Raw genomic sequence first — 25222 nt, 5'->3', positions numbered from 1 at the left:
TTTCTCATGGATCTCCAAATCCACTGAAGACACATGAACCCCCCAAGAGAGAAAAGTCTCCTACAGAGAACAAGGTTTAAGAAGAATACTGGGCCCCAACGAAAAACAAGATCTACCTACAATAAAGGACACGACAGTGAGCTCAAAGAACCTCAACACAAAAAAATCTCCTCAGATATTGCTTCAAAATTTTCCACTTTATTTCTTCTCTTTTCTTTCTGTCTCTATCTGCATGTGTGTATCGTGTGTGCATGCTAGCGTGGGCACATTGTCTATATGTAGGCATTAACCAAATTAGAGTTTAAGTTTAATAAAATTTCACTTTTCTTCTTTAAACCTGAGAAAACCTGTTGTGCTGGTTTCTTTGCCTAATAATTGGAAAGTGGTGAAAAAGAATTCACCAGGGGGAAGCTGAAAACACAATGTTTTTAAAAATTAAACCCTATTACGGTAAGACCAGGTGAAGGCTGAGAGAGACCCCTAGAACCCTTTCTCACCTGGTTGTAGCAACGTAGATAAATGATGGTACCTTCATAAGTAACGAGGAACATTTTCAGGACAAAAATGACTGATGTAGGAGAAATAGGCTATACTTAAAAAATCATGAACTGTGATAATTGCAAAGAACATAGGGCTGGCTATAGGGAATCCTTTAAATTTGATAGCTTCAGGGAAGTAATATGAATCCCAAAAAAGTTGAATGTAACAAGCGAGTATGGAGACAGTAACTTTGGAGACATATAAGAGGCACATACCAATAACAGACAGACAAAGGGGACCAAGAAAGGAGGTGGCTCTACAAGAAGAAATATTAACATGAATGGTAGAAGCATTGGAAATAAGGTGCCACAATGGGAGGCTGTTTGACAGGAAGGAACTATGATGTCTTAGGAGGACCAAAAGCATAGCTAACCCTCGAGGATAGTAAAAATGTAATGTACAGGAGTATGAAATATTCGAGAAAGATACTCTGGACAGGAAAGGAGACAATGTGGACATTTTTGACAGAGATCTTTAGGAGATTGGTGCTGGGTGGGTAGTTGCTGTTCTTAGATATCTTATAAAGCTTTAATCTGAAAAGGACAAAGCTAACACTAGCAGTACTCTACAGAACCACAGGGTCAGACAAAGAAGGAAAACAGTTTGCTCTATGAAGAGACAAAAAGACTATGTGGCTATGTGAAAGCTGGATGCTCATTTTGATGGGGACTTCAATCAACCAATTCTAAATTGGGGAAACCAAGCTAGTAAATATAATGCATGGCTACTTCGTGACTAAGTATGTCAAGGAAGTTGCGAGGATGTGTTTTGACCTGTCAATTGTAAGCGATCCAGACAACATACAGGGAATGGAGGTTGCGGTACCCTCATTGTTACTGATCATCGAAGAGTTATATCAGGGTAGGAAAGGTTACTGAGTGCCCCAAGGGTCAATGGTGGAACTCCGACTGTTTCTAATTTACATTAACTTTGGTTCTGAACCTGGCCTTTGTCTGTACTATAATGTCTGTGATTATGTGTCTTTGTCTAAAGGTTGGAAATTCTTCACTGCCTTATGCAACTCTCAGATCAATGGGCTGAATTTTATGAGGCCTCAGTGTCGGGGATCATGATGGAGGGGCCCGGAAAATTCTTCCGGGAGAGGCCCACCAGGACCCCCGACACTGAGAAGGCCCTGCTGCATTTTACTGGCGGCAGCAAGGCCTTGGTGCGGCCCCTCAGCCGCTTGGCGGTGGGGTCTTCATTTCAATATAGTAATGAAAGTTAATGCATGCAAATTAACTTACTTTGTCCTGGCAGCCGTCCCACGCAATATTTCGGCTGTCGGCCGCAAATCCCGCACCTTCGGAACTCCATTTGGAGTTCCGAGGCATGACACTGGTGGGGAGGGAGGAGGAGTGAAATTATCAGGGCAGGGGGGCAGCGGAGAAAACACTTTTTATTGGCTGTGGGGGTGTTGGGAAGGTGTTGAAGGGCAAATGCAACGAGGTTGGGGGCAAAGTTCGGGTTGGGAATAAAGTCCATTTTTGTGATATAGGCCCATGAACAAACATTGGCGGGGGGTGGTTGTGGGGGGGGGGGGGGGGTGGGGGGAGGTGGGAAAGGGCCTCCAGCTTTTATTAAATTTTTTGAAAACAATGAACTGTTATATAACTTTAAAAAATTAAAATTGCTTCTAAGGGCTTGAAACCCTTTAAAAATGGTGCAGGCCCCTGTGCGGTGGCACTGGACACCGTTGCTGGGGACAGAGCAGCCGCCCCCTCTATGTCATCGGGGGTGGCTGTTCCGCACCTTCCATTTAAATGAGCCTCCACGTGAAATATTTCGGGGGCTTAGCAATGACGCATCCGTGCCTGAAGACCACCGACAGCAGTGTGCGCCGCTGTGAATTGCAGCACACTCATAAATTTCAGCCCAATTTGTCAGATTGGAGGATGTATATGCTGCCTACTTCATTAGACCTAGATCAATACATCTCATTGAGGGCTTCAGGAGAGGGGATACATTTAGAGGGGAAAACAGGTGATGTCCTCAGTAATTGCATTGATTGAAAAGAAGGGAGCTGCTTTCTATTAATAATATACATGTTTCTCATTCTCAGGAGAGAAAAGCAGATGCCACAACTGTGGATGGTGGAGATATATACAAGGGAGGCCTTTTGCCTGATCCTCGCCTGAAACCGATTGCAGCTGAAAATATCACAGGTGATTGCTTACTAAATGCTGACAATAAAACAGTGCTAAAAAAGAAAGGGAGTGCTAGCACTTTATTTGTAATGGACCTGATCCCTGCAGTAGCTCAATGCTCACTCCTATTGTGTGTCATAGCATCTTTATTTAATGGTGTGCTCATCATTTGGTGTGTCACATGACTGTTACATATAGAATTGATACTGTTAAAATATTTCACATGGATACTGTTATGACCTCAGTGAGACTGTTAACGTTAAAACATGAGATATTAGCCCCCAGAGCAATTTAAAGAATTTCACAACAAGATTTCATGTATTAAGACTTTTATTATAACCACTAAACTAAAAGAAATCCCCATTAACCAAATCATACTTCATAAGTAACTGATACCCCAAATTACAAAGAAGGTATTTTCTTCACTTATTAAAACACTTGAAAACCTCACACAACACTTACATGTTATACAGTCCACCTTGATGGTGAAATCTTTGTAGCTAAAAGTCCCAAACTCCTCCCAGTTGAAATGGGTTGGATCTCCCAGACTTTTCTTGAAGGCAATTTCCTCTTTGCTCACTTCTTCTGAGCACTTTCAGCCTGGACTTCGGTGAATAAGATGATCTCTGGTAATCCTGTTGGTCTTTTACTTCAACTTTCAAAACAGGTTCAATTCTTCGTAGTCTTTTGCTGTATCAGTCTTCTGAGAGCAGGTGTTCCCTCACTCTCTCTCCTCTTTGAGACTGCCACTGCTGGTCTTCTTCTGGTCATCTTTACAGTCTGTCTTCCTTCTGAAAATCTGTTGAATTTATCTGGAATCAAAACTCAATAGTTGTTGTCTTTTCCAATACGTAAAGTCCACAAGTCTGGCTACAGCAGAGCACCTAAGCTTTCCATTGTTTCCAGTTGTTAGCAACTGCAATTCATATTTACATTTTCAGAACCACTGACTCCTTGTTTGCTATCTAAAGGTCTGGGAGGGTAAAACCTATTGTTCTTCAGGTGTTATACCCCTGCAGTCTCTGCTTTTCAAAAAGATCTTTGATCTGGGTTCTTTGTTCTGCTGGTAACCAAGATCCCGGTCTTGTCTTAAGCAGAGTTGATGTGAGGTTACCTGACTTCCCCGACTCTATTTCAAACTATGTTAAAAATCACAGTTTTGACAATCTTTCATGATGCAATCTTTGCAAAATGGGTGTAGGGCTGCACCCACAGAATAATTATACCTGGGCCATTCAGTAAGATATTGGCTGGTAGGGTTATGAAGAAGGTGGCAGAGCAAATTATTTGCAAGTTGATTAGCTGCCGGTTAATTGGACTTAAGATGCTGACACGCGTCAATGTGTGAAGTAAAATCGTTTATATTACAGAGGTTAATTCAGACTAGTCTTTATAGTGTGACCCTGATTCATTTCCAAAAACTAAAAATGATTAGTAGCTCACTGTGTCTAAAATGTACATACATAGCAAAACATTTCATAAATTACTGGTCCAATAAAGGAGTTGCCTCCAGAGGATCTGAATAAGAACATTAGCCATAATCACCTTCTTACAAAAACTATCAAGAGTTGGGTTACTTTTCAGAGTACCCTTTCAAAATTGTAGCTCTGTGTGCATAAGAACCTCTAATAACTTTGAATGAATAACGGGAACATGATAAAGCCTGATCTACAGTGATCTCAGTAACCAGTGAAAGGCCTCTCTCTACATTGGGCTCAACAACCTGTGTGAAAGCTCTCTCTACAGCGACCTCAATAACTTGAGATAGACCCCTCTCTACAGCAATCACTATAGGTGATGTCCTGTGATAGATACCTCTCTACAGCCATCTAAATTATTTATGATGCACCCCTCTCTACAGCAATCACAATAACCTGTGATAGACACTTCTCTGTGGCAATCTGAATAACTGTGATAGATGCCTCTCTACAGTGATTTAAGTACCTGCCCACTCTTGGCAATGATCTTAACATGCAATAGACCCCTCTCTACAGGTATCTCAATGCCCACAATAGACCCCACTCCACAGTAATTTCAACATGTGTGATAGATCCCAGTCCACAGCGATCTCAAAAGCCTGTGTATCTATCTTATTCTGCTTTCCATTATTTAAGACATTGAGAAACATTATCACTTATATCTTCAGAGCCCTCTTCAGAATTTCCACCAGGACTTTACCTTATTCTTTCACCAGAGTACCTTGGAGAATTAAGCCAATTGATGAGGATTTGGGTATGAAATGGAAATGAGATTTCTGCATGTTCTAATGACTGATGGTGCATTATGTGTTACAGGGGAGTCCTGCTACTACGCTGTAGCAGTGGTAAAGGAAAGCAGCAACTTTATGTTCGATGGTTTGAAGGGCAAGAGATCCTGTCATACCGGTATCGGTAAATCTGCTGGCTGGAATATCCCAATAGGAACCCTTCTGGAACAGCATTCAACCAGCTGGAATAGAGCAGATCCTATTGAAAAATGTAACGTGCTGTTTTGCTTTCTTTTGTCAGAAACCTGTCAATGCTTATACTCAAATTAGGTCGGTGAAATAAAACAAAGAGGTTACTAAAAAGTTAGGTGGAAATAGATTGCTAATACCAAGCAGACCACGTTTGTCAGATAGGTGGAATGGGAGCAGAAGCTAGCAATGGGCTGGACTATTTTTGTGGGGCCTAGAGGAGCACTTCTGGTTCTACAAAAATAATTAAAAACCCCCAAAAGATTACTTTTTGGAGATTACTCCAATGATCCTTTTTAAGATTGCCGGGTAGGCTTCTCAACGCCTGGAAAATTGGAACTGGCATTAGCCCATTTCTCTTTCAAGGTTGCAATTGGGGTCCTACAACAGGCATAGGACCTTCACTCTCTGCATTTGTGTAATTAAACAGCCTCATGCTTGTTTTGGGCTGGTGTGCCCATGTAAAGCCTGCCTTAAAGTTAATTTAAGGCTGGCATCTGGGCACAAAAGGTCCCCAGCTGTCCTTCAACTAGCACTTTATAGAAGAATAGAATGTTAACAGCACAGAAGGAGGCCATTCAGACCATTGTGTCTGTGCTGGCTCTGTACAAGAGCAGCTCACCTAGTGCCACTCCCCCACCTTTTCCCTGTAGCCGTGCAATTTTTTTCTCTTCAGCTAATTATCCAGTTCTGTTTTGAAAGCTGCAACTGAATCTGCCTCCACGACACCCTCGGGAAGAGCATTCCAGATTCTACCCGCTCGTTGCATAAAAAAGCTTTTCCTCGTGTCGCCGTTGCTTCTTTTGCCAGTCATCTTAAATCGGTGTCCTCTGGTTCTTGATCCTTCCGCCAATGGGAACAGTTTCTCCCTACCTACTCTGTCCAGACTCCTCACGATTTTGAACACCCCTATCAAATCTCCTTTTAATCTTATCTTCTGCAAGAAGAACAGTCCTAGCTCCTCCAACCTAACCATGCAGCTGAAGTTCCTCTTCCAAGGAATCATTCTTGAGAATCTTTTCTGCACTCTCTCTGATGCCTTAACATCATTCCTAAATTGTGGTGCCCAGAACTGGACACAATACTCCAGTTGATGCCGAAGCAAGGATTTATGCAGAATTATCATATCTTCCTTGTTCTTGTTCTCTATGCCCCTATTTATAAAGCATAAGATCCCATATGCTTTATTAACTGCTTTCTCAACCTGCCCTGCAACCTTCAACAATTTGTGTACATACACCTGCAACGCCACACCGCCTCCCCCCACCACCCCCGGTTCCTCTGCTCTTGCACCCCCTTTATTTTACATTGCCTCTCCTCATTCTTCCTACAAAAATCAATCATTTCACACTTTCCTGCATTAAATTTCACCTGCCACTTATCTGCCCATTCCACCAGCCTGTCTATGTCCTCTTGATTTTTTTTTAGATTTAGAGATACAGCACTGAAACAGGCCCTTCGGCCCACTGAGTCTGTGTCGACTGTCAACCACCCATTTATACTAATCCTACACTAAATCCATATTCCTACCACATCCCCACCTGTCCCTATATTTCCCTACCACCTACCTATACTAGGGGCAATTTATAATGGCCAATTTACCTATCAACCTGCAAGTCTTTGGCATGTGGGAGAAAACCGGAGCACCCGGAGGAAACCCACGCAGACACAGGGAGAACTTGCAAATTCCACACAGGCAGTACCCAGAATTGAACCCGGGTCGCAGGAGCTGTGAGGCTGCGGTGCTAATGACTGCGCCACTGTGCCGCCCTCTGCGCCACTGTGCCGCCCATCTATCACTATCCTCCTCACAGTTCACAATACTTCCAAATGTTGTGTCATCCACAAATGTTGAAATTGTGCCCTTTACACCCAAGTCCAGGTCATTAATATATTTCAGGAACATTAAGAGTCTTAATACCAAGGCCTGGGGAACCCCACCATATACCTTCCTCCAGTCCAAAAAACAACTGTTCAATACTACTTTGTTTCCTGTCGCTCCATGCTGCTACTATCCCTTTTATTGCAAGTTTCACAGGTTAGAAATGGACGGCCAGTGGTTAAACATCTCCCACATAGTTCCTATTTTACAATTGCTGGTATATCTGACCCAGGAAACTACAGACACATTTGTCCAACATCTATAACCAGTGAAATAATGGAAATCAGAGCTGGGAGCAGGATTTACCAATAGATAGACAAATCCTCTGCATTGCAATTCATTTGATTCTTCAGAAAGCTATCAACCAAGTTTCATGTGAAAGACTTATAAAACTGTGAGCCATGGGAATCTAGATTATAACATGATATAGGAGAAGATGTTGGTTAAAATAATGGAAACAAAGAGTTTTTTCTGTGGAGGGATTTAGATCAATCATGCAGTTGGGTGGATGACAAATTAAACTTAGTTCTGATAAATGTCAATTGTTACACATTAGGCAAAGATGTTGCTTAAGTATATGATGAATGAAACAGAATTACCAAAAGGAGATGCAGAAAGGGATCCGGAAGTAACTGTACATCTGCCATTTGCAATATGTAGATAATATGGTAGAGCAATGGTATAGCTAATAGAATTGTGGGTTGTGGAAACAGTATAGTACAGGGATAATTTTACAAACTGGCATTGAAAGGAAGTGAAATTTATACTCATGCTACTCTTGATTTTATGATCAAACTACTTTGAGAATTCAGATCAGTGCGCTCCTAAATTTTCCCTGTCAATATACACTTTCTCCCTCCTTCCTTTCTGTACCCCTCTCTCTCTAGGCTCCTTCTGTTTTCTGTTTCTCCTCCTTTCATTCTGTTTCTCTCCTCAGTCCCTTCTATATGTCTGTCTCTTTCTCTTTCACCTTAAGTCCTGTGTCTCTTAGTCACTCTCCATTCTGCGCTCCTCTTCCTTACCTCTCTCCTCTCTCTTCCCACCTTTCCTCTTCCCTCCATTCCCTTCCTTTTTCTCTTCCCTTCTCCCTCTTTCCTTTCTATTTCTGTCTTTCATACTTCTCCTTTCTGTATTCTTCTGCTTCTCTCCTTTCTCTCTATTCTGCTCACCTCTTCTGTCTGTCTGTCTCTCCTTCTGCCCTCCTTTCTTCAATATCTCTTTCTTCCTCATCTGCTTTCCTGGTTCTCTTCCTTTTAGATTCACATTCACTTACTTCGTCTGCTGGTTTATTTGCCCTGCCTCTTTTCTGGTTCAATCACTCTCCTTTTCTGCTTCTCTCTCCCCTTTCTATGTCTTCCTTTCTTTCTCTCCCTTCTTTTCTTCTTTTTTAACCTTTGTGTCTTTTTACCCTTGTGTTTAATTGTTTGTGTGGAGGCTATGAAATTCAAAAGAAAGCGGGTTCCTGAACCAAAAGTAGATCTGATGGAACCAGGCTGGGACTACTGACTAAGAAGAGCAGAGGGTAGGCTGGACCACCACAGTAGCAGTTTGAATGGGAAGGACTGACTGGAGCTATTACAACATCAGTAGGAGCAGGAGGGATCAGAGTTGAACTGTTACAGTAGCGGTGGGAGTGAATGAGATTGGACTGGGACTGTTACAGCAGCAGTGGGAGTGGATGGGATTGGACTGGGACTATTACAGCAGCAGTGGGAGTGGATGGGATTGGACTGGGACTATTACAGCAGCAGTGGGAGTGGATGGGATTGGACTGGGACTATTACAGCAGCAGTGGGAGTGGATGGGATTGGACTGGGACTATTACAGCAGCAGTGGGAGTGGATGGGATTGGACTGGGACTATTACAGCAGCAGTGGGAGTAATTGAGATTAGACTGGGACTGTTACAGCAGCAGTGGGAGTGGATGGGATTGGACTGGGACTATTACAGCAGCAGTGGGAGTGGATGGGATTGGACTGGGACTATTACAGCAGCAGTGGGAGTGGATGGGATTGGACTGGGACTATTACAGCAGCAGTGGGAGTGGATGGGATTGGACTGGGACTATTACAGCAGCAGTGGGAGTGGATGGGATTGGACTGGGACTATTACAGCAGCAGTGGGAGTAATTGAGATTAGACTGGGACTGTTACAGCAGCAGTGGGAGTGGATGGGATTGGACTGGGACTATTACAGCAGCAGTGGGAGTGGATGGGTTTGGACTGGGACTGTTACAGCTTGATAATGTTTGCAATGATGTGGGAAGATGAAATGTGGTGCTGCTGTAACTGATGGGAACAGCCAATGAGAAAGAACCCAAGCAGTCTCTCCCATTACCAGCACCATTTAAATTCTGTTCATTTTTAAACAGTATTAAAAATGTGAATTTGTGATGGGATGTGGACACTTCCAAAGCTTTATAAATTGACTGGTCAACCTGAATTATAATCTTCAATTTGGTTATTGTAATATAAGGGTTTTAAAGGACTAATGTTTGGGACAGTGTGAGTTACACCTCCCACTATGATGACGTAAGAGATTATGTGAGAGAGAAACTTGAAGAAGAAGCCGCATGGCATCAGTGGAATTAGACATACTTATTTAAAGCTGTATATAGTTCCTAAAGATATAATGAACTAGTTATTGTTCAAACTTACCGAAGACTCAGTGATCTCTCCTAGCTAGACTAACCAAATATACAATATGGTGGCAGTGGTAGTTCTTGCTATAAAACACCCAGAAAAATTTGAAAATCATCAGACTTGAAGAAGTAGTGCCAGGACTACACAACTCAAGAAGAGGCTGTGAAAATCTCTAGAGCTGATCCGTGGATGACTAAGGCACAGAACTTCAAGGAGTCAGCTTGCAGAGGCTACACCACAGAGATGTGGTGGTCTGTGAAAAAAAAATTCCAGTCCAGTGATTGCAGGCTTCAAGTCAGAGAACCAAGCAATGGTCGGGGATCTGGCAAGAAACCCTTAAAAAAGTGTACAAAATTGTTTCCAATGGCGTACAAGGCAGGCAGCACCGGCAAAAACAAAAAATCCTGAACAAGGGCTGATCTGAGATTGGTGTCATTACACGAGGTGACCGCGAGGCTGAAAAATGTGGGAAAACTACTGAAAAGTGTGGGAAAACCTCCAGTAAGGGAAGGAAAATTTAAAATAGAAAGAAAACTACTTAAAAAGTTTAGAAAAGCCATGAATCTTAAATTTACTCTACCAGAGAGATTTCCGCACAATGGAAGGACCAAATCAAAGTCACAACTGGTCAGTTTGGAGAAAAAGATTTTTCAGGTACAGAATTGCTTCAAAATTGGACAGTAAATCTGAAGCAGAACAAGTCAACACATTACTTTATTCCATAGAAGCAATAGCAGATGATGTTATTGCAAGACAAGGCATTAATGAGACATCAGATAAATTTGAAGAAGTTTTAAAAGCCTTTGATAATTATTTCAACCTGAGGAGCAACAAGATTCTAGAAAGTGCCAAATTTAACAGCAGGGTCCAGAAACCAGGTAAACTGATTGATGCTTTTATTAATGACCTTTACAGGCTAGTTGAAGGAAGTGAATAGGGAGACCTAAAAGCAGAATTAATATCAGACCGCATTCTAGTAGGCATTGCTGAAGAATCCCTATCAGATTTATTGCAGACCAAGAAAGACCTCACCATAGGCAAAGCAATTCAGTTGTTGAGACAAGCAGAAGTCCATAAGCAGGACAGAGCAATCCTGAGAGGTGAAGAAAAACCTTAGCTCATGAAACCTCCAGCCACTGCAAAGGTCCTTAACCAGAGGGCTGTGAAAGAAGCATCAGAAAAGAAGGTACACTTGAGAGGGAAAATGCAAGGCCCCATGAAACCTTGCCGGCGCTGTGACGCCAAAAAAACGCACAGGCTCGAACAGTGTCCTGCAAACAAAGCAGAATGCTTTCACTGCAAGAAAGTTGGCCATTTTGGGAAGATGTGCCAAAGTGAAACCTCTACTTTCACAGGTTCTATAGGAAAAGTTTTCACACATAGAGCTATTAACGAAGTTGAACAATCTCTATCAGGAGAGAAATCAGAAAACATACCTGGTGAGATTAATGACACTCATCATGCATTATGGACTGCAGATATATATATCATGAACTTTAAACTAGATACTGGAGCAAGCGTAACAGTTTTATCAGACAATGAACTGTGGTTATCAACACATCATCTGCAACCAACAGAAACTCAGTTACACGGTCCAGGAGGGTTTGAACTGAAAGTCAAGGGAAAGCTACAGGCAACAATCAAGTAAAACGAAAGCAGATATTGGAAACACTGCATGTTCTACAGAATCAAGAATTTTCTCTTTTAATTAGAAAAGCTTGTATAGACCTCAATCTTATTAGGAAAGTGGAAGAAGTTAAGCAGCAAGGGCGGCACAGTGGCGCAGTGGTTAGCACCGCAGCCTCACAGCTCCAGGGACCCGGGTTCGATTCCGGGTACTGCCTGTGTGGAGTTTGCAAGTTCTCCCTGTGTCTGCGTGGGTTTTCTCCGGGTGCTCCGGTTTCCTCCCACAAGCCAAAAGACTTGCAGGTTGATAGGTAAATTGGCCATTATAAATTGTCACTAGTATAGGTAGGTGGTAGGGAATGTAGGGACAGGTGGGGATGTTTGGTAGGAATATGGGATTAGTGTAGGATTAGTATAAATGGGTGGTTGATGTTCGGCACAGACTCGGTGGGCCGAAGGGCCTGTTTCAGTGCTGTATCTCTAATCTAATCTAATCCAGGAGTCATTTCCAAAATGACTTTCCGAAATTACTTATTGGTTTAGGAAGACTTAAGACCGAATATGGTATTACTTTGTGGGAAAAAATGCTAAATCTGTATGTCTTTTCATGACTGAGAAGATACCACACTCACTAATGCAGCAAGTCCAATGTTGATTAACATTATCAGAACTGTTGATGGGAAGGAAGCTTAGAACACAACTTCCCATCATACCCAAAAAAATACTTCCAAGGCTAGAAGTCCAGAATTATCAGAGTTCAAGACAGAGAAAAGTCTTATCGAAAACAACGAGCTAATAACTATAATAAGAGATATCATACCAGGAACCTACCCAAGTTGATGGAAGGAGAAATGATATGGGTATGAGATCAAGGCAGAGAAGCAGTAATCGTTCAGAGAGATGATGATCAACAGCGATCTTATTTAATACATACTTCAGAAGATACTATAAGAAGAAACAGGATAAATCGTATTTCTACTCATCAAGTACATCAATCAGTCATACATTTGAATGAACCAGATGTTGGCCTGAAATTCAGAAAACACTGGATACTACAAACCTCAATGTAGGCTACCAAGTCAAGAAACAAGAGTTGAGAGAAAGATTACTGATCTTCCGAGTCTGACAACAACACTATCAGGGAAAGTTGTGAAGCCCCCTGACGGACTGAATCTGTGATGTCAGAGACTTGGGGGGAGATGGGGTAGTATGTAAAAGTCAAAACGAATGTACAGAAAATAATATATGGACAAAGACCTGGGGAGAGATGTAGCATAAGAGTTTGAAAGGGTTAATGTTTGGGAGTAATACCTTCCACTATGCTGTTGTAAGAGATCACATGACAAACAGACTTGAAGGAGAAGCAGCATGGCATCAGCAGAGTTAGAAATACTTGTATAAAGCTGTATATAGTTCCTTAATATGTAATAAACTAGTTATTGTTAAAACATACCTAAGACTCAGTAATCTCTCCTAGCTACAAGACTAACCAAACCATGCTACAAAGTGGGTGTAGATGCATTGAAGAAGGTGCAAAGAAGAGTAATAAGGAAGTTCATAGTGTAAAGGAGTCAAACCTATGAGAAGAGATTGGAGAAACTGAAGATGCACAGTTTAGAAAGGAGGCTAAAATTGTATCTCATTGAAGTATATAAAGTATTAAATAATATGGATAACGTATGTCCCAGCTTATACACACTACTGAGTCAGTGGCACTTGAGATTGCTTGGCCATGTGAGCCGCATGGAAGATGGCAGGATCCCCAAAGACACATTGTACAGCGAGCTCGCCACTGGTATCAGACCCACCGGCCATCCATGTCTCCGCTTTAAAGACGTCTGCAAACGCAACATGCAGTCCTGTGACATTGATCACAAGTCGTGGGAGTCAGTTGCCAGCGTTCGCCAGAGCTGGCGGGCAGCCATAAAGGCGGGGCTAAAGTGTGGCGAGTCGAAGAGACTTAGCAGTTGGCAGGAAAAAAGACAGAGGCGCAAGGAGAGAGCCAACTGTGTAACAGCCCCGACAAACAAGTTTTTCTGAAGCACCTGTGGAAGAGCCTGTCACTCTAGAATTGGCCTTTATAGCCACTCCAGGCGCTGCTCCACAAACCACTGACCACCTCCAGGCGCTTACCCATTGTCTCTCGAGCCAAGGAGGCCAAAGAAAAAAAAAGAAAAAAAAATATGGAAGACATACCCTAGAATATTTGTTACAAGAATTCCTAATTTCTCTTGGGCAGATTGGACCTACCCATTTTTACAAGGTTGTCTTTACATAACATAAGAACATAAGAACTAGGAGCAGAAGTAGGCAATTCAGCTCCTCCATCCTGCTCCGCCATTCAATATGATCATGGCTGATCTCATCTTGGCTTCAACTCCACTTTCCTGCCCTTTCTCCATAACCCTTCAACCCTTTACTAATTAAAAATCTATCTATCTCCTCCTTAAATTTACTCAATGTCCCGGCATCCACCGCACTCTGGGGTAGTGAATTCCACAAAATCACGAGCCTTTGAGAGAAGTATTTTCTCCTCATCTCTGTTTTAAATCAGCTACCTCTTATCCTAAAACTATCACCTAGATTGCCCCACAAGAGGAAACATCCTCTCTAGGTCTACTTTGTCAATCCCCTTAATCATCTTATATACCTCAATTAGATCTCTTCTCATGAGGAAGACACTCACATTTCAGAACTTACGAAAGGTGTGTCTGAAACACCAACGCGTTTCCTTTCATTACAAATTCAACTATTTCCAACATTTTCTGATTTTGTTTCAAATTTTCAGCAGCTGCAGTATTTTGTTGTTTGTCTTTATATACCATTAAATCTCATTATGTGTTAATTCCTCTTTTGTTCATGTGACATATGCATCATCCCATATGCTATTAAAAAAGAAGGAATGTATAAAGTGCTCATACGCAAGTAACCCAAGGTTTAATTTCAGGGCTTTGTGTTTATTTTGCTGAAGTTACTTCTTCCTTTGTAATCCTACCTGTTATTGACTAGCCTCTGAGCTCTGCCTATCTATTGATAAGGTGAAGTTTAGCTGGGGTTGTGCCCAGGCACTTGGGATTGTTTGGGTGCAGCAAATATTAGAGAATCAGACAGGCCAGAACTTGAGCTTGAAAAGGAATTTGCCTGATTAACCTTCCATTCATTTCAATGGAAGAAAAATCAGGTGAGTTCTTCACAGGCACATGCTCCCAACATGCCCAATTTTTCAATATATGCTGTGGCCAAATCATCCTGCGTTGTTAGAAGTAGACTCTGGAAAATCTCCTTTGTGGACTCATGTCCTTCACTTATTGCATATTAATTTCCACCTTTTTTTCCAGTTGTGGCACAGTTCTTTTCCTCCAGCTGTGTTCCAGGTGCCAGTAAACAATTTGCTAAGCTGTGTCAGCTGTGTAAAGGTAAAGGATCAAATCACTGCCAGCGATCGCACAATGAACCCTACTACGATTATTCAGGAGCATTTCAGTAAGTATTTCTTGTTCCTCGAGTCTTTTATAGAACAGCATGGTCCATTCGATCACCAGCACTTTCTGTAGGACAGCAAGTTCCACTCCTCTGGTTATTGGATGCAGTTTAGTTGTAAATGAATTTTAATATTTCCATCCTATTGGTTTATATTATTGATGTATCTCGCAAAATGTATAGCTGAGAATAAAGGAACAATGCACTTGAGCTTATCCAACCAAGTATTTTCTTTTTTAAAACACATGGGAAACTAGTCACCCTAGTGTTTCCGAAACATATGAGAGACTATTCACCCTGTATTTTGGGTGTTTTTGAACCACATCTGAAAAAATAAAAAATTGCAATTAAATTCTTTCATCATCTTAAACACCTCAATTAGATCACAACTTAATCTTCTATATTCAAGGTAAAAAAATCCTAGTCTATACAACCTGTCCTTATAATTTAGCCGTTCTAACCCCAGTACCATTCTGCTAAATATATGCTGCACCCACTCCCAGGCCAGTATATCCTTCCTAATGTGTGGTGCCCAGAACTGAAAGCAATACTCCAGACGCAGTTTGATCAGACCTTTGCATCACAGTAGCACAACATACACCCCTTTGCATTTAAGCTCTCTTGAGATAAAGGCTAGCATTCTTTTTTTTTGTTCATGTCCGCGAACTTTTAGTGATTTTTGTACATGGACCACTAAATCTCTCTGCTCCACCACAGTTCTTGGCTTCTCACTATTTACGAAATACTTTTATCTATCTTTCCGATGCCCAAAGTGGATGACATCACATTACATACGAACATATGAATTAGGAGCAGGAGTAGGCTACTCAGTCCTTCAAGCCTGCTCCGCCATTCAGTAAGTTCATGGCTGAACTGATTACTCCACATTTCCACCTACCCCCGATAACCTTTCACTCCTTTGCTTATCAAGAATCTATCTACCTCTGCCTTAAAAATATTCAAAGACGCTGCTTCCACCGCCTTTTGAGGAAGCGAATCCCAAAGACTCACAACCCTCTTAGAGAAAAAATTTCTCCTCATCTCTGTCTTAAATGGGCGACCCCTTATTTTTAAACAATGACCCCTAGTTCTTGATACTCCCACAAGGGGAAACATCCTTTCCACATCCACCCTGTCAAGACCCCTCAGGATCTTATATGTTTCACTCAAGTCACCTCTTACTCATCTAAATTCCAGTGGATACAAGCCTAGCCTGTCCAATCTTTCCTTGTAAGACAGCCCACACATTCCAGGTATTAGTCTGATAAACCTTCTCTGGGAAAGGGTTGGCCCACTCAAGGACAGAGAAGGGAATCTATTTGTGGAGCCAGAGGAAATGGGCGAGGTGCTAAATGAGTACTTTGCATCAGTATTCACCAAAAGAGAAGGACTTGATGGATGATGAGCCTAGGGAAGGGAGTGCAGATAGTCTCAGTCATCTCATTATCAAAAAGGAGGAGGTGTTGGGTGTCTTGTAAAGCATTAAGGTAGATAAGTCTCCAGGGCCTGATGGGATCTACCCTAGAATACTGAGGGAGGCAAGGGAAGAAATTGCTGGGGCCTTGACTGAAATCTTTGCATCCTCATTGGCTACAGGTGAGGTCCCAGAGGACTGGAGAATAGCCAGTGTTGTGCCTTTGTTTAAGAAGGGTAGCAAGGATAATCCAGGAAATTATAGGCCGGTGAGCCTTACGTCAATGGTAGGGAAACTATTAGAGAGGATTCTTCGGGACAGGATTTACTCCCATTTGGAAACAAATGAACTTATTAACGAGAGACAGCATGGTTTTATGAAGGGGAGGTCGTGTCTTACTAATTTGATTGAGTTTTTTGAGGAAGTGACGAAGATGATTGATGAAGAAAGAGCAGTGGATGTTATCTATATGGACTTTAGTAAGGCCTTTGACAAGGTCCTGCATGGCAGACTGGTACAAAAGGTGAAGTCACATGGGATCAGAGGTGAGCTGGCAAGATGGATACAGAACTGGCTCGGTCATAGAAGACAGAGGGTATCCGTGGATGGGTGTTTTTCTGAATGGAGGGATGTGACTAGTGGTGTTCCGCACGGATCAGTGCTGGGACCTTAGCAGTTTGTAGTATATATAAAGGATTTGGAGGAAAATGTAGCTGGTCTGATTAGTAAGTTTGCGGACGACACAAAGGTTGGTGGAGTTGCGGATAATGATGAGGATTGTCAGAGGATACAGCAGGATATAGATCGGTTGGAGACTTGGGCAGAGAAATGGCAGATGGAGTTTAATCCAGAACATTGTGACGTAATGCATTTTGGAAGGTCTAATGCAGGTGGGAAGTATACAGTAAATGGCAGAACCCCTAGGAGTATTGACAGGCAGAGAGATCTGGGCGTACAGGTCCACAGGTCACTGAAAGTGGCAACGCATACGACATGCTTGCCTTCATCGGTCGGGGCATAGAGTATAAAAATTGGCAAGTCATGTTGCAGCTGTACAGAACATTAGTTAGGCCACACTTAGAATATTGCGTGCAATTCTGGTCGCCACACTACCAGAAGGACGTGGAGGCTTTGGAGAGGGTACAGAGGAGGTTTACCAGGATGTTGCCTGGTCTGGAGGACATTAGCTATGAGGAGAGGTTGGAAAAACTCAGATTGTTTTCACTGGAACGACGGAGGTGGAGGGGCGACATGATAGAGGTTTACAAAGATATGAGCGGCAGGGACAGAGTGGATAGTCAGAAGCTTTTTCCCAGGGTGTAAGAGTCAGTTACTAGGGGACATAGGTTTAAGGTGCGAGGGGCAAAGTTTAGAAGGGATGTGCGAGGCACGTTTTTTACACAGAGGGTGGTGAGTGCCTGGAACTTGCTGCCAGGGGAGGTGGTGGAAGCAGATACGATAGCGACGTTTAAGAGACATCTTGACAAATATATGAATAGGAAGGGAATAGAGGGATATGGGCCCCGGAAGTGCAGAGGGTGTTAGTTTAGGCAGGCATTAAGATCGGCGCAGACTTGGAGGGCCAAATGACCTGTTCCTGTGCTGTACTGTTCTTTGTTCTTTGTTCTTTGTTTCTACTGCCTCCGATGCATTTACATCCTTCCTTAAATAAGGAGACCAGTACTGTACACTGTACTCCAGATGTGGTCTCATCAATACCCTGTATAGCTGAAGCATAACCTCTCTACTTTTGTATTCAATTCCCCTTGTGATAAACGATAACATTCTATTAGCTTTCCTAATTAAGTGCTGTACCTGCATACTAACCTTTTGCAATTCATGCACTAGGATACCCAGATCCCTCTGCATCTCAGAGCTCTGCAATCTCTCATCATTTAGATAATATGCTTTTCTATTCTTCCTGCCAAAGTGGACAATTCCACATTTTCCCACATTATACTCTATTTGCCAAGTCTTTACCCACTCACTTAACCTATCTATATCCCTTTTTAGCCCCCTCAGTCCTCTTCACAAGTTACTTTCCTACCTATCTTTACGTCATCATCAAATTTAGCAACCATACCTTCGGTCCCTTCGTCTAAGTTATTTATATAAATTGTAAAAAGTTGAGGCCCCAGCACAGATCCCTGTGGCACACCACTCCTTACATCTTGCCAACCAGAGAATGACCCATTTGTGCCTACTCTCTGTTTCTTGTTAGCTAGTGAATCTTCTATCCATGCTAATATGCTATCCCCTACACCATGAGCTTTTATTTTCTGCAGTAACCTTTGATATGGCACCTTATCAAATGCCTTCTGGAAACCTAAGTACAATACATCCACTGGTTCTCCTTAATCCACAGCACATGGAACTCCCTCAAAGAACTTCAATAAATTGGTTAAACATGATTTCCCTTTAACAAAACCATGTTGACTTTGCCTGATTACCTTTAATTTTTCTAAATGCCCTGCTATAACGTCTTTAATAATACCGTCTAACATTTTCCCTAAGACAGATGTTAAGCTAACTGGCCTGTAGTTTCCTGCTTTCTGTTTCCCTCCCTTTTTGAATAAAGGAGTTACATTTGCTATTTTCCAATCTAACGGAACCTTCCCCAAATCTAGGGAATTTGGGAAAATTAAAACTAGTGCATCAACTATCTCACTAGCCACTTCTTTTAACACCCTAGGATGAAGTCCATCCAGACCCAGGGGTTTGTCACTGCAGCTCCAACAATTTGTTCAGTACCAGTTCCCTGGTGATTGTAATTTTCTTGAGTTCCCCCCTCCCTTCCATTTTCTGACTTAGAGCCAATACTGGGATGTTATTTGTATCCTCAATATTGTATTCACATTTCCCACTATTATCTATCTCCTACATTTTTGCTCACTCAATATATTAATATCCCTATTTGTTCTCATCTGCACTACTTTCTGTGTCATCTTAGATTATGTACTGAAATCTCTGGAGTTAATCTTTGGACTTAAATACACAACTTCTGAGTGCACCTCTCTGTTGTTGGCACTGAAGCACATTGTTGGAGCAGAATGGGAGAAGCAATCTTTTGTATTTGTCCTGTACTTGACCTGGGAATGGGACAATCTAGAACTCTACACCTAGCTTGTACTTTATATAACTTGGAAAGGCTTGGTGGGACACTGTGTAGAAAACATTGCTCAGTATCTAACCTTTGTTGTACCTGACTTGGGAATGCTTAATAAAACAGCATGGAAAAAGCTTTGCTTTGAATCTAAATTGTGACATACCTGACTGAGAAGTGCTTGATGGGGCAGTGCAGAGACAGTTTTCCTCTATCTCTATCCATGGTGTACCCAACCTGGGAGTGCTTACGTGGTGTCTGTTTATGGTGTAGTGAGTGGGTGTACCCAACCTGGGAGTGCTTACGTGGGGTCTGTCTATGGTGTAGTGAGTGGGTGTACCCAACTTGGGAGTGCTTACGTGGGGTCTGTCTATGGTGCAGTGAGTGTTATGTGTATGGTATACCATGGATTTGTTTATCTTGTGTCAGGGTGGAGGAGCTGGGAGAGGCATTGCTTATAGTGCTTTGTGTTGTAGCAGAGAGGTGAAGTTTATGGTTTAAAAGGGTTTGTTGATGGAACTGTGGAGATTTATTTATGGCGTTTTGGTAGGTTTGTGTATACATCTAAGATGTATAGTGCTGCAGAGGATAATGGGCTTTGGATCTGCTGGAATGTTAGGTTTTGAAAGCAGAATTTTTTTTATTTTGCTATTGCTTTGGAATTGAAAATAAAAATTTATAACATCAGATAACAACTTCTGATTGCATGTTGTTCTATGTCCAAACCCACTGAAGACACTTGTAAAAGATTTACCAGGTGACAAAGCACCTTTGACAGTCTACATTGGTGAATGAGACTGGTTCTGTATGATAAATTGACGGGTGTGTGGTTATTTCTTTCCAGATGTTTGAAGGATGATGCTGGAGAAGTAGCCTTTGTGAAACATACCACAGTACCAGGTAGGTGAATCTGTATGTCATTAAAATTTTATTTATTATGCACACACGTCCTGTCTACAAAAGTTCCTTTTGCCATGTTTTTTTATACTTTTGAGTCAACTTTTTCTGCATTTACAATGAGTGGTGTCGATCTAAACTCATCAACGGGTAATTGCACAATCTGGCCAATGGCCCACACACTTTTCTTAAAATACGTTCTGATAATTTTTCAGCTGGAAAATTTGAGCTGCCATCTTTTCTCTGCAACAGAAATTTCTAATGTCAAAAATAACAGTTGAAAGGATTCTTTTTCAAAAATTGAAAAAAAAAATAATTTCCCCAAAACATGATTTAGCGATAGAGTTCTTCATTATGTCCTTTATTGTCTTCATTAAAGTTTTTACTTGAAGACCTCAGTCCCTCTCAAAAATTTGTGCTTGGACTTGATATCTTTCCAGAACTGTGATGTTGCAAACTGAATTTGGATCATGTGGTCTGACTCTGTGCATATATCTAATTTTTCCAGGGTAGCATTCAGTCAGATGTAAGTATTTTTCCATAACCTCTAGAGGCTTTTGCTCATTGGTTTTTCTTCAAAGAATTTTGAAGAAGAACAGGACAGATTTCAAAAACTTTTTTAAGGCAAAATTTATATTGAATGCATTTTTAACAGAGACACATTGCCCAGCATGATGGGGCTGGGAAAATTCAGCACAAAGAAACATAGTCCCTTACTTAATCCATCGTGTCCCCACCCCACCCCGCTTCCCGCCTGAGCCCATCACATTGGCCTGGATCTGCTGCGGGCCACTGTGGGCTGCCAGCATTGCCAACTGGAAATATCAGCTGGTGTAAGAGTGGGACCTTAATAGGCCCCTTAATCATATCTAATTAACCTAAATTGGCCACCCACCGCTTCCCAAATGCCAGCCAATCTGACCCCAAACTGCCCTTTTTCAAAATGGCTCGGGGTCGGGATCATGGTGGGGAATCAGCATGGAGGGTGATGGCAGCAAATTGTGGGCCTGCCCATCTTCGATCCCAACCTCTTTTAAAAATCCATCCCTTGGGGTCTGTGATACAATCTAATAGATTCCCTTCTTTCCAGCCTTTGCCTTAAGCATTGCTTTGGTGCAATCCAGCTGCCAGCTTTCACTTCCAGCACTTCACACAGGCAATGTTTAATGTCCAGGCAGTAAGTTTAGAAATCTACCCAACTGTGTCAGCATGCAATGTTGCTGATAAACTGGGCTAAATTTGTCTTTAATCCACCCCTACTGGATTGGGGTTTAAGCTCTGCTATAACCCCCACACAGTTTCCTGGGTCGGAAGTCATTTTGCATTTGAGGTGGGTTCCCATAATGGGCTGGACTTTGTTCCCAGATCGATGTCGAGTTTGATGGTGGGAGGTGGGGTGGGGTGGGGGGAGCCAGAGAATCAGAGCAGCAGCGGCTGCCACGGAACCCGACACCAGGATTGCCAGGCACAATCTTCCCTGCGGTGAAGAAGCTCTGCAACGGGACCCAAGTTTGCATATTTAAGTTACATCTTAGCATTAATTTAAATGTAACCTGCAGCGATCTTACCTTCACTTCCCAATCTTCAGCGCCTTCACTTTCTCGTCCAGGGAAAGCTGGTGCCACTGAGATGGGGAAGGCATAAATTCTGCACTATGTACTGTTTGGGGGGGGGGTGGTGGGGAGGGGTGAACTCTGCACTATGTACTGTACGAGGGGAAGGGGTGAACTCTGCACTATGTATTGTATGGGGAGGAAGGTGTGAAGTCTGCACTATGTTTTGTATGAGGGGAAGGGGTGAACTCCGCACTATGTACTGTATGAGGTAAACTCTGCACCATGTACCGCATGGGGGGAAAGGGGCAAACCCTGCACCATGCGCTGTATGGGGGATGGGGGAAGGGTCAACTCTGCGTTATGTTGTGCTGTATATGGCATTGCCGAGGCCGCCCCCGCCACGCAATGGGGGAGCAGCTACCGTGCATATGCTAAGTAGCCACTGGACGCAAGATCATGGTGGCACGGTGACACGGGGCCTACGTGTGATGGCAACCATTTTCGTCACCAAGAACAAGATCTAGCCCAAATAAAAGCAAAATACTGCAAATGCTGGAAATCTGAAATAAAAATGAAAAAATGCTGGAAATAGCAGGTCTGGCAGCATCTGTGGAGACAGAAGCAGAGTTAATGTTTCAGGTCAGTGACCTTTCATCAGAACTGGCAAAGGTTAGAAATGTAATAGGTTTTGAGCAAATAAAGTGGGTGGTGGGGCAATAAATAACAAAAAAGGTGCTGATAGTACATAGGATCACAGAGAATAACTGACCAGAAGGATATGGAGCAAAGGCAAGGGGTGTGTTAATGGTGTGCTGAAAGACAAAGCATTAGTACAGAGAGGGTGTTAAATGACCGAATAATGAACAGACGTGGCCCAAAAGCACAAACATTAAAAAAAGCAATGGGCAGGCACATGGTAACAAAATGAATGATGAAACAAAGTAAAATAAAATAAAAATAAAAAATAAAAATAAAAATAACAGAAGGGGGGCCTGTCGTACTCTGAAATTATTAAACTCAATGTTCAGTCCAGCAGGCCTAATCAGTAAATGAGATGCTGTTCCTCGAGCTTGCGTTGGTGTTCACTGGAACACTGCAGCAAGCCCAGGACAGATATGTGGGCATGAGACCAGGGGGGAGTGTTGAAATGGCAAGCAACCGGAGGCTCGGGGTCATGTTTTCGGACTGAGCGAAGGTGTTGCACAAAGCAGTCACCCAATCTGCGTTTGGTCTCCCTAATGTAGAGGAGACCACATTGTGAGCAGCAAATACAGTATACTACATTGAAAGAAGCATAAGCAAATCACTGCTTCACCTGAAAGGAGTATTTGGGGCCTTGGATAATGAGGAGAGAGGAGGTAAAAGGGCAGGTAGTACACCTCCTGCGATTGCATGAGAAGGTGCTGTGGGAAGGGGATGGGGTGTCGGGGGTGATGGAGGAGTGGACCAGGGTGTTGCGGAGGGAACGATCCCTTTGGAATGCTGACAGGGGAGGGGTGGGGAAGATGCGTTTGGTAGTGGCATCATGCTGGAGGTGGCGGAAATGGCGGAGGATGATCCTTTGGATGTGGAGGCTGATGGGGTGGAAAGTGAAGATGAGGGGAACCCTGTCACGGTTCTGGGAAGGAGGGAAAGGGGTGAAGGTAGAGGTGCGGGAAATGGGCCAGACACAGTTGAGGGCCCTGTTAACCACAGTTGGGGTGGGGGGTGGGGTGGTGGAATCCTCGGTTGAGGAAAAAGGAAGGCATATCAGAAGCGCTGTTGTGAAAAGTTACATCATCAGAGCAGATGCATTGGAGATGGAGAATCTGGGAGAATGAAATGGAGTCTTTACAGGATCAAAGGTGTGAAGATCCAGCCCAATGTGTGTTGCTGGGGGGTGGGTCCACTCCAATAGTTTACTGCCCTGACAGTGAATGTGAAAATCTACCCCAATGTGTCGGGCCTGGGTCTGCAATGCACATTGTAGTTTGGTGCATTTCTGATAACCTATCAGTGCATTGGGCCTGTAATACACTGTGCTACTACCCTACTGATACATTGACATTGTAATTTTACAATTACTGAACACTGATATATAACTTGTATTGCCTGAGCTGGGACTGGGACAAGGAGTTGGGAGGAGGGCACAAACCTGACTGATAATGTATTTTTTGTATTGTTGTTCTCAGCTGCTGAGAAGCAAAACTATAGGCTGCTGTGCTTAGATGGTACCAGACAGCCAATCGATAATTACAAGGAATGTCACTGGGCAAGAGTGCCAGCTCATGCAGTGGTGGTGAGAAGTGGTGCTGTTGAGGATGAGAAGAATGAGGCGATTTGGAGATTCCTTTCGATTGCTCAGGTATGCAGGAATCCTCAGAATGGAATCTTTTACTTCGAAATGATGCACGGGATTCTCAGATGATAGATTTGTAACTTATACTGCCAAATAAAATCTCTCAGAAACATCCTGATTCATTTTACATGGAATAAAGGGCAATGATTGTTATACAGGCAAAAATGGATACCAATTTGTACATGTCAAGATCCCATATACACCATTTGGATGAATAACCAGTTAATCTGTCATCAGTGGTGCTGGTTGAGGGATGAATGTTGACCAGGGTGTTGGATGTGTTTCTAACCATGGCCAGTAAAAAGATTTTTACAAAGGGTTAAAAGGGGCATTGGGTGATGTACCTCATAATCACTGGTCTTCTGGAACTTGTTTTGATTGCAGATTGGAGAAGGATAGTTCACAATTTTTTCCTCTGAATTAATATCAGATTCCTTCTCCGTTTTATCACCGCTCCCAGATAGTGTGGGAGGCATGATGCTTTGCTGCACTATGACAATATGGGACAGCCTTAAAGGTGTTTACCTGTCTGTTATTTTTGCATGCATACAGATCAACTATGACCAAAATATCATTCATAATCTACTGAGATTAAGGCCTGGATTTTCAATTGCCTATGTGGTCGGGAAGGGATGTAGGTTCAATTTGAATATCTCATTCCCGGAGGGCAGCACTGAATCCTGCTGCCTCCAGAAGGCAACTAAACTTTCAAAGACAGAGTAGTAGGGGGGTGGGGAGGGGAGCAGGGAACCCACTCGCCTCCAATTAATGGCCCGTGAAGCTCTTTGAGGAGCTTGTCAACGGGCTGGGGAGGGCGAGAAGGCAGTTTCAAAGGTTGCATTGCCAAACCAGAATACTCTGGCACATGTTAGTTCGCAGCTGTTGGTTCAAAGCGGACAGAAGGTGAAGTTTTCTTTGATGTTGAAAAGTTTCAGGAGCTGGGGGATCTTGCACCAGATTATGTGCTTTACCTTCCATTTGGCCATTTAGTCAATTTTGTGCTCAGTGAGGCTCCTGACCCTCCAGGGTGCTACCTACTCGTTCCTGTAAGGCAGCAGCTGGCCCCATCATGGCTGCCATCTGCCTTTGCTTGCTTGTTTCTGCAGGCTGCTCCTGCCTCCTGATTATGCTTGGCACCACTA

At 42.8% G+C, this 25222-nt stretch overlaps 1 protein-coding gene across 2 annotated transcripts in view; it reads left to right on the top strand.

Annotated features, from left to right (window-relative positions):
* The window catches only part of LOC137375171 (serotransferrin-B-like), an 86618-nt gene that overhangs the window by 26526 nt on the left and 34870 nt on the right, over positions 1–25222 (top strand). For both annotated transcript variants that reach the window (XM_068041924.1, XM_068041923.1), the window contains exons 3-7: positions 2603–2705; positions 4982–5164; positions 14631–14775; positions 20134–20189; positions 23914–24086. In XM_068041924.1, the coding sequence (XP_067898025.1) occupies positions 2603–2705; positions 4982–5164; positions 14631–14775; positions 20134–20189; positions 23914–24086 (660 nt within the window). The remainder of the gene's footprint in view (positions 1–2602; positions 2706–4981; positions 5165–14630; positions 14776–20133; positions 20190–23913; positions 24087–25222) is intronic.

The sequence above is a fragment of the Heterodontus francisci genome, chromosome 11 (genome assembly GCF_036365525.1).
Source record: "Heterodontus francisci isolate sHetFra1 chromosome 11, sHetFra1.hap1, whole genome shotgun sequence".
NCBI classification, from domain to species: Eukaryota; Metazoa; Chordata; class Chondrichthyes; order Heterodontiformes; family Heterodontidae; genus Heterodontus; species Heterodontus francisci.
Note: the sequence above shows the minus strand (reverse complement) of the source record. Positions and strands in the feature narration are given on the sequence as shown.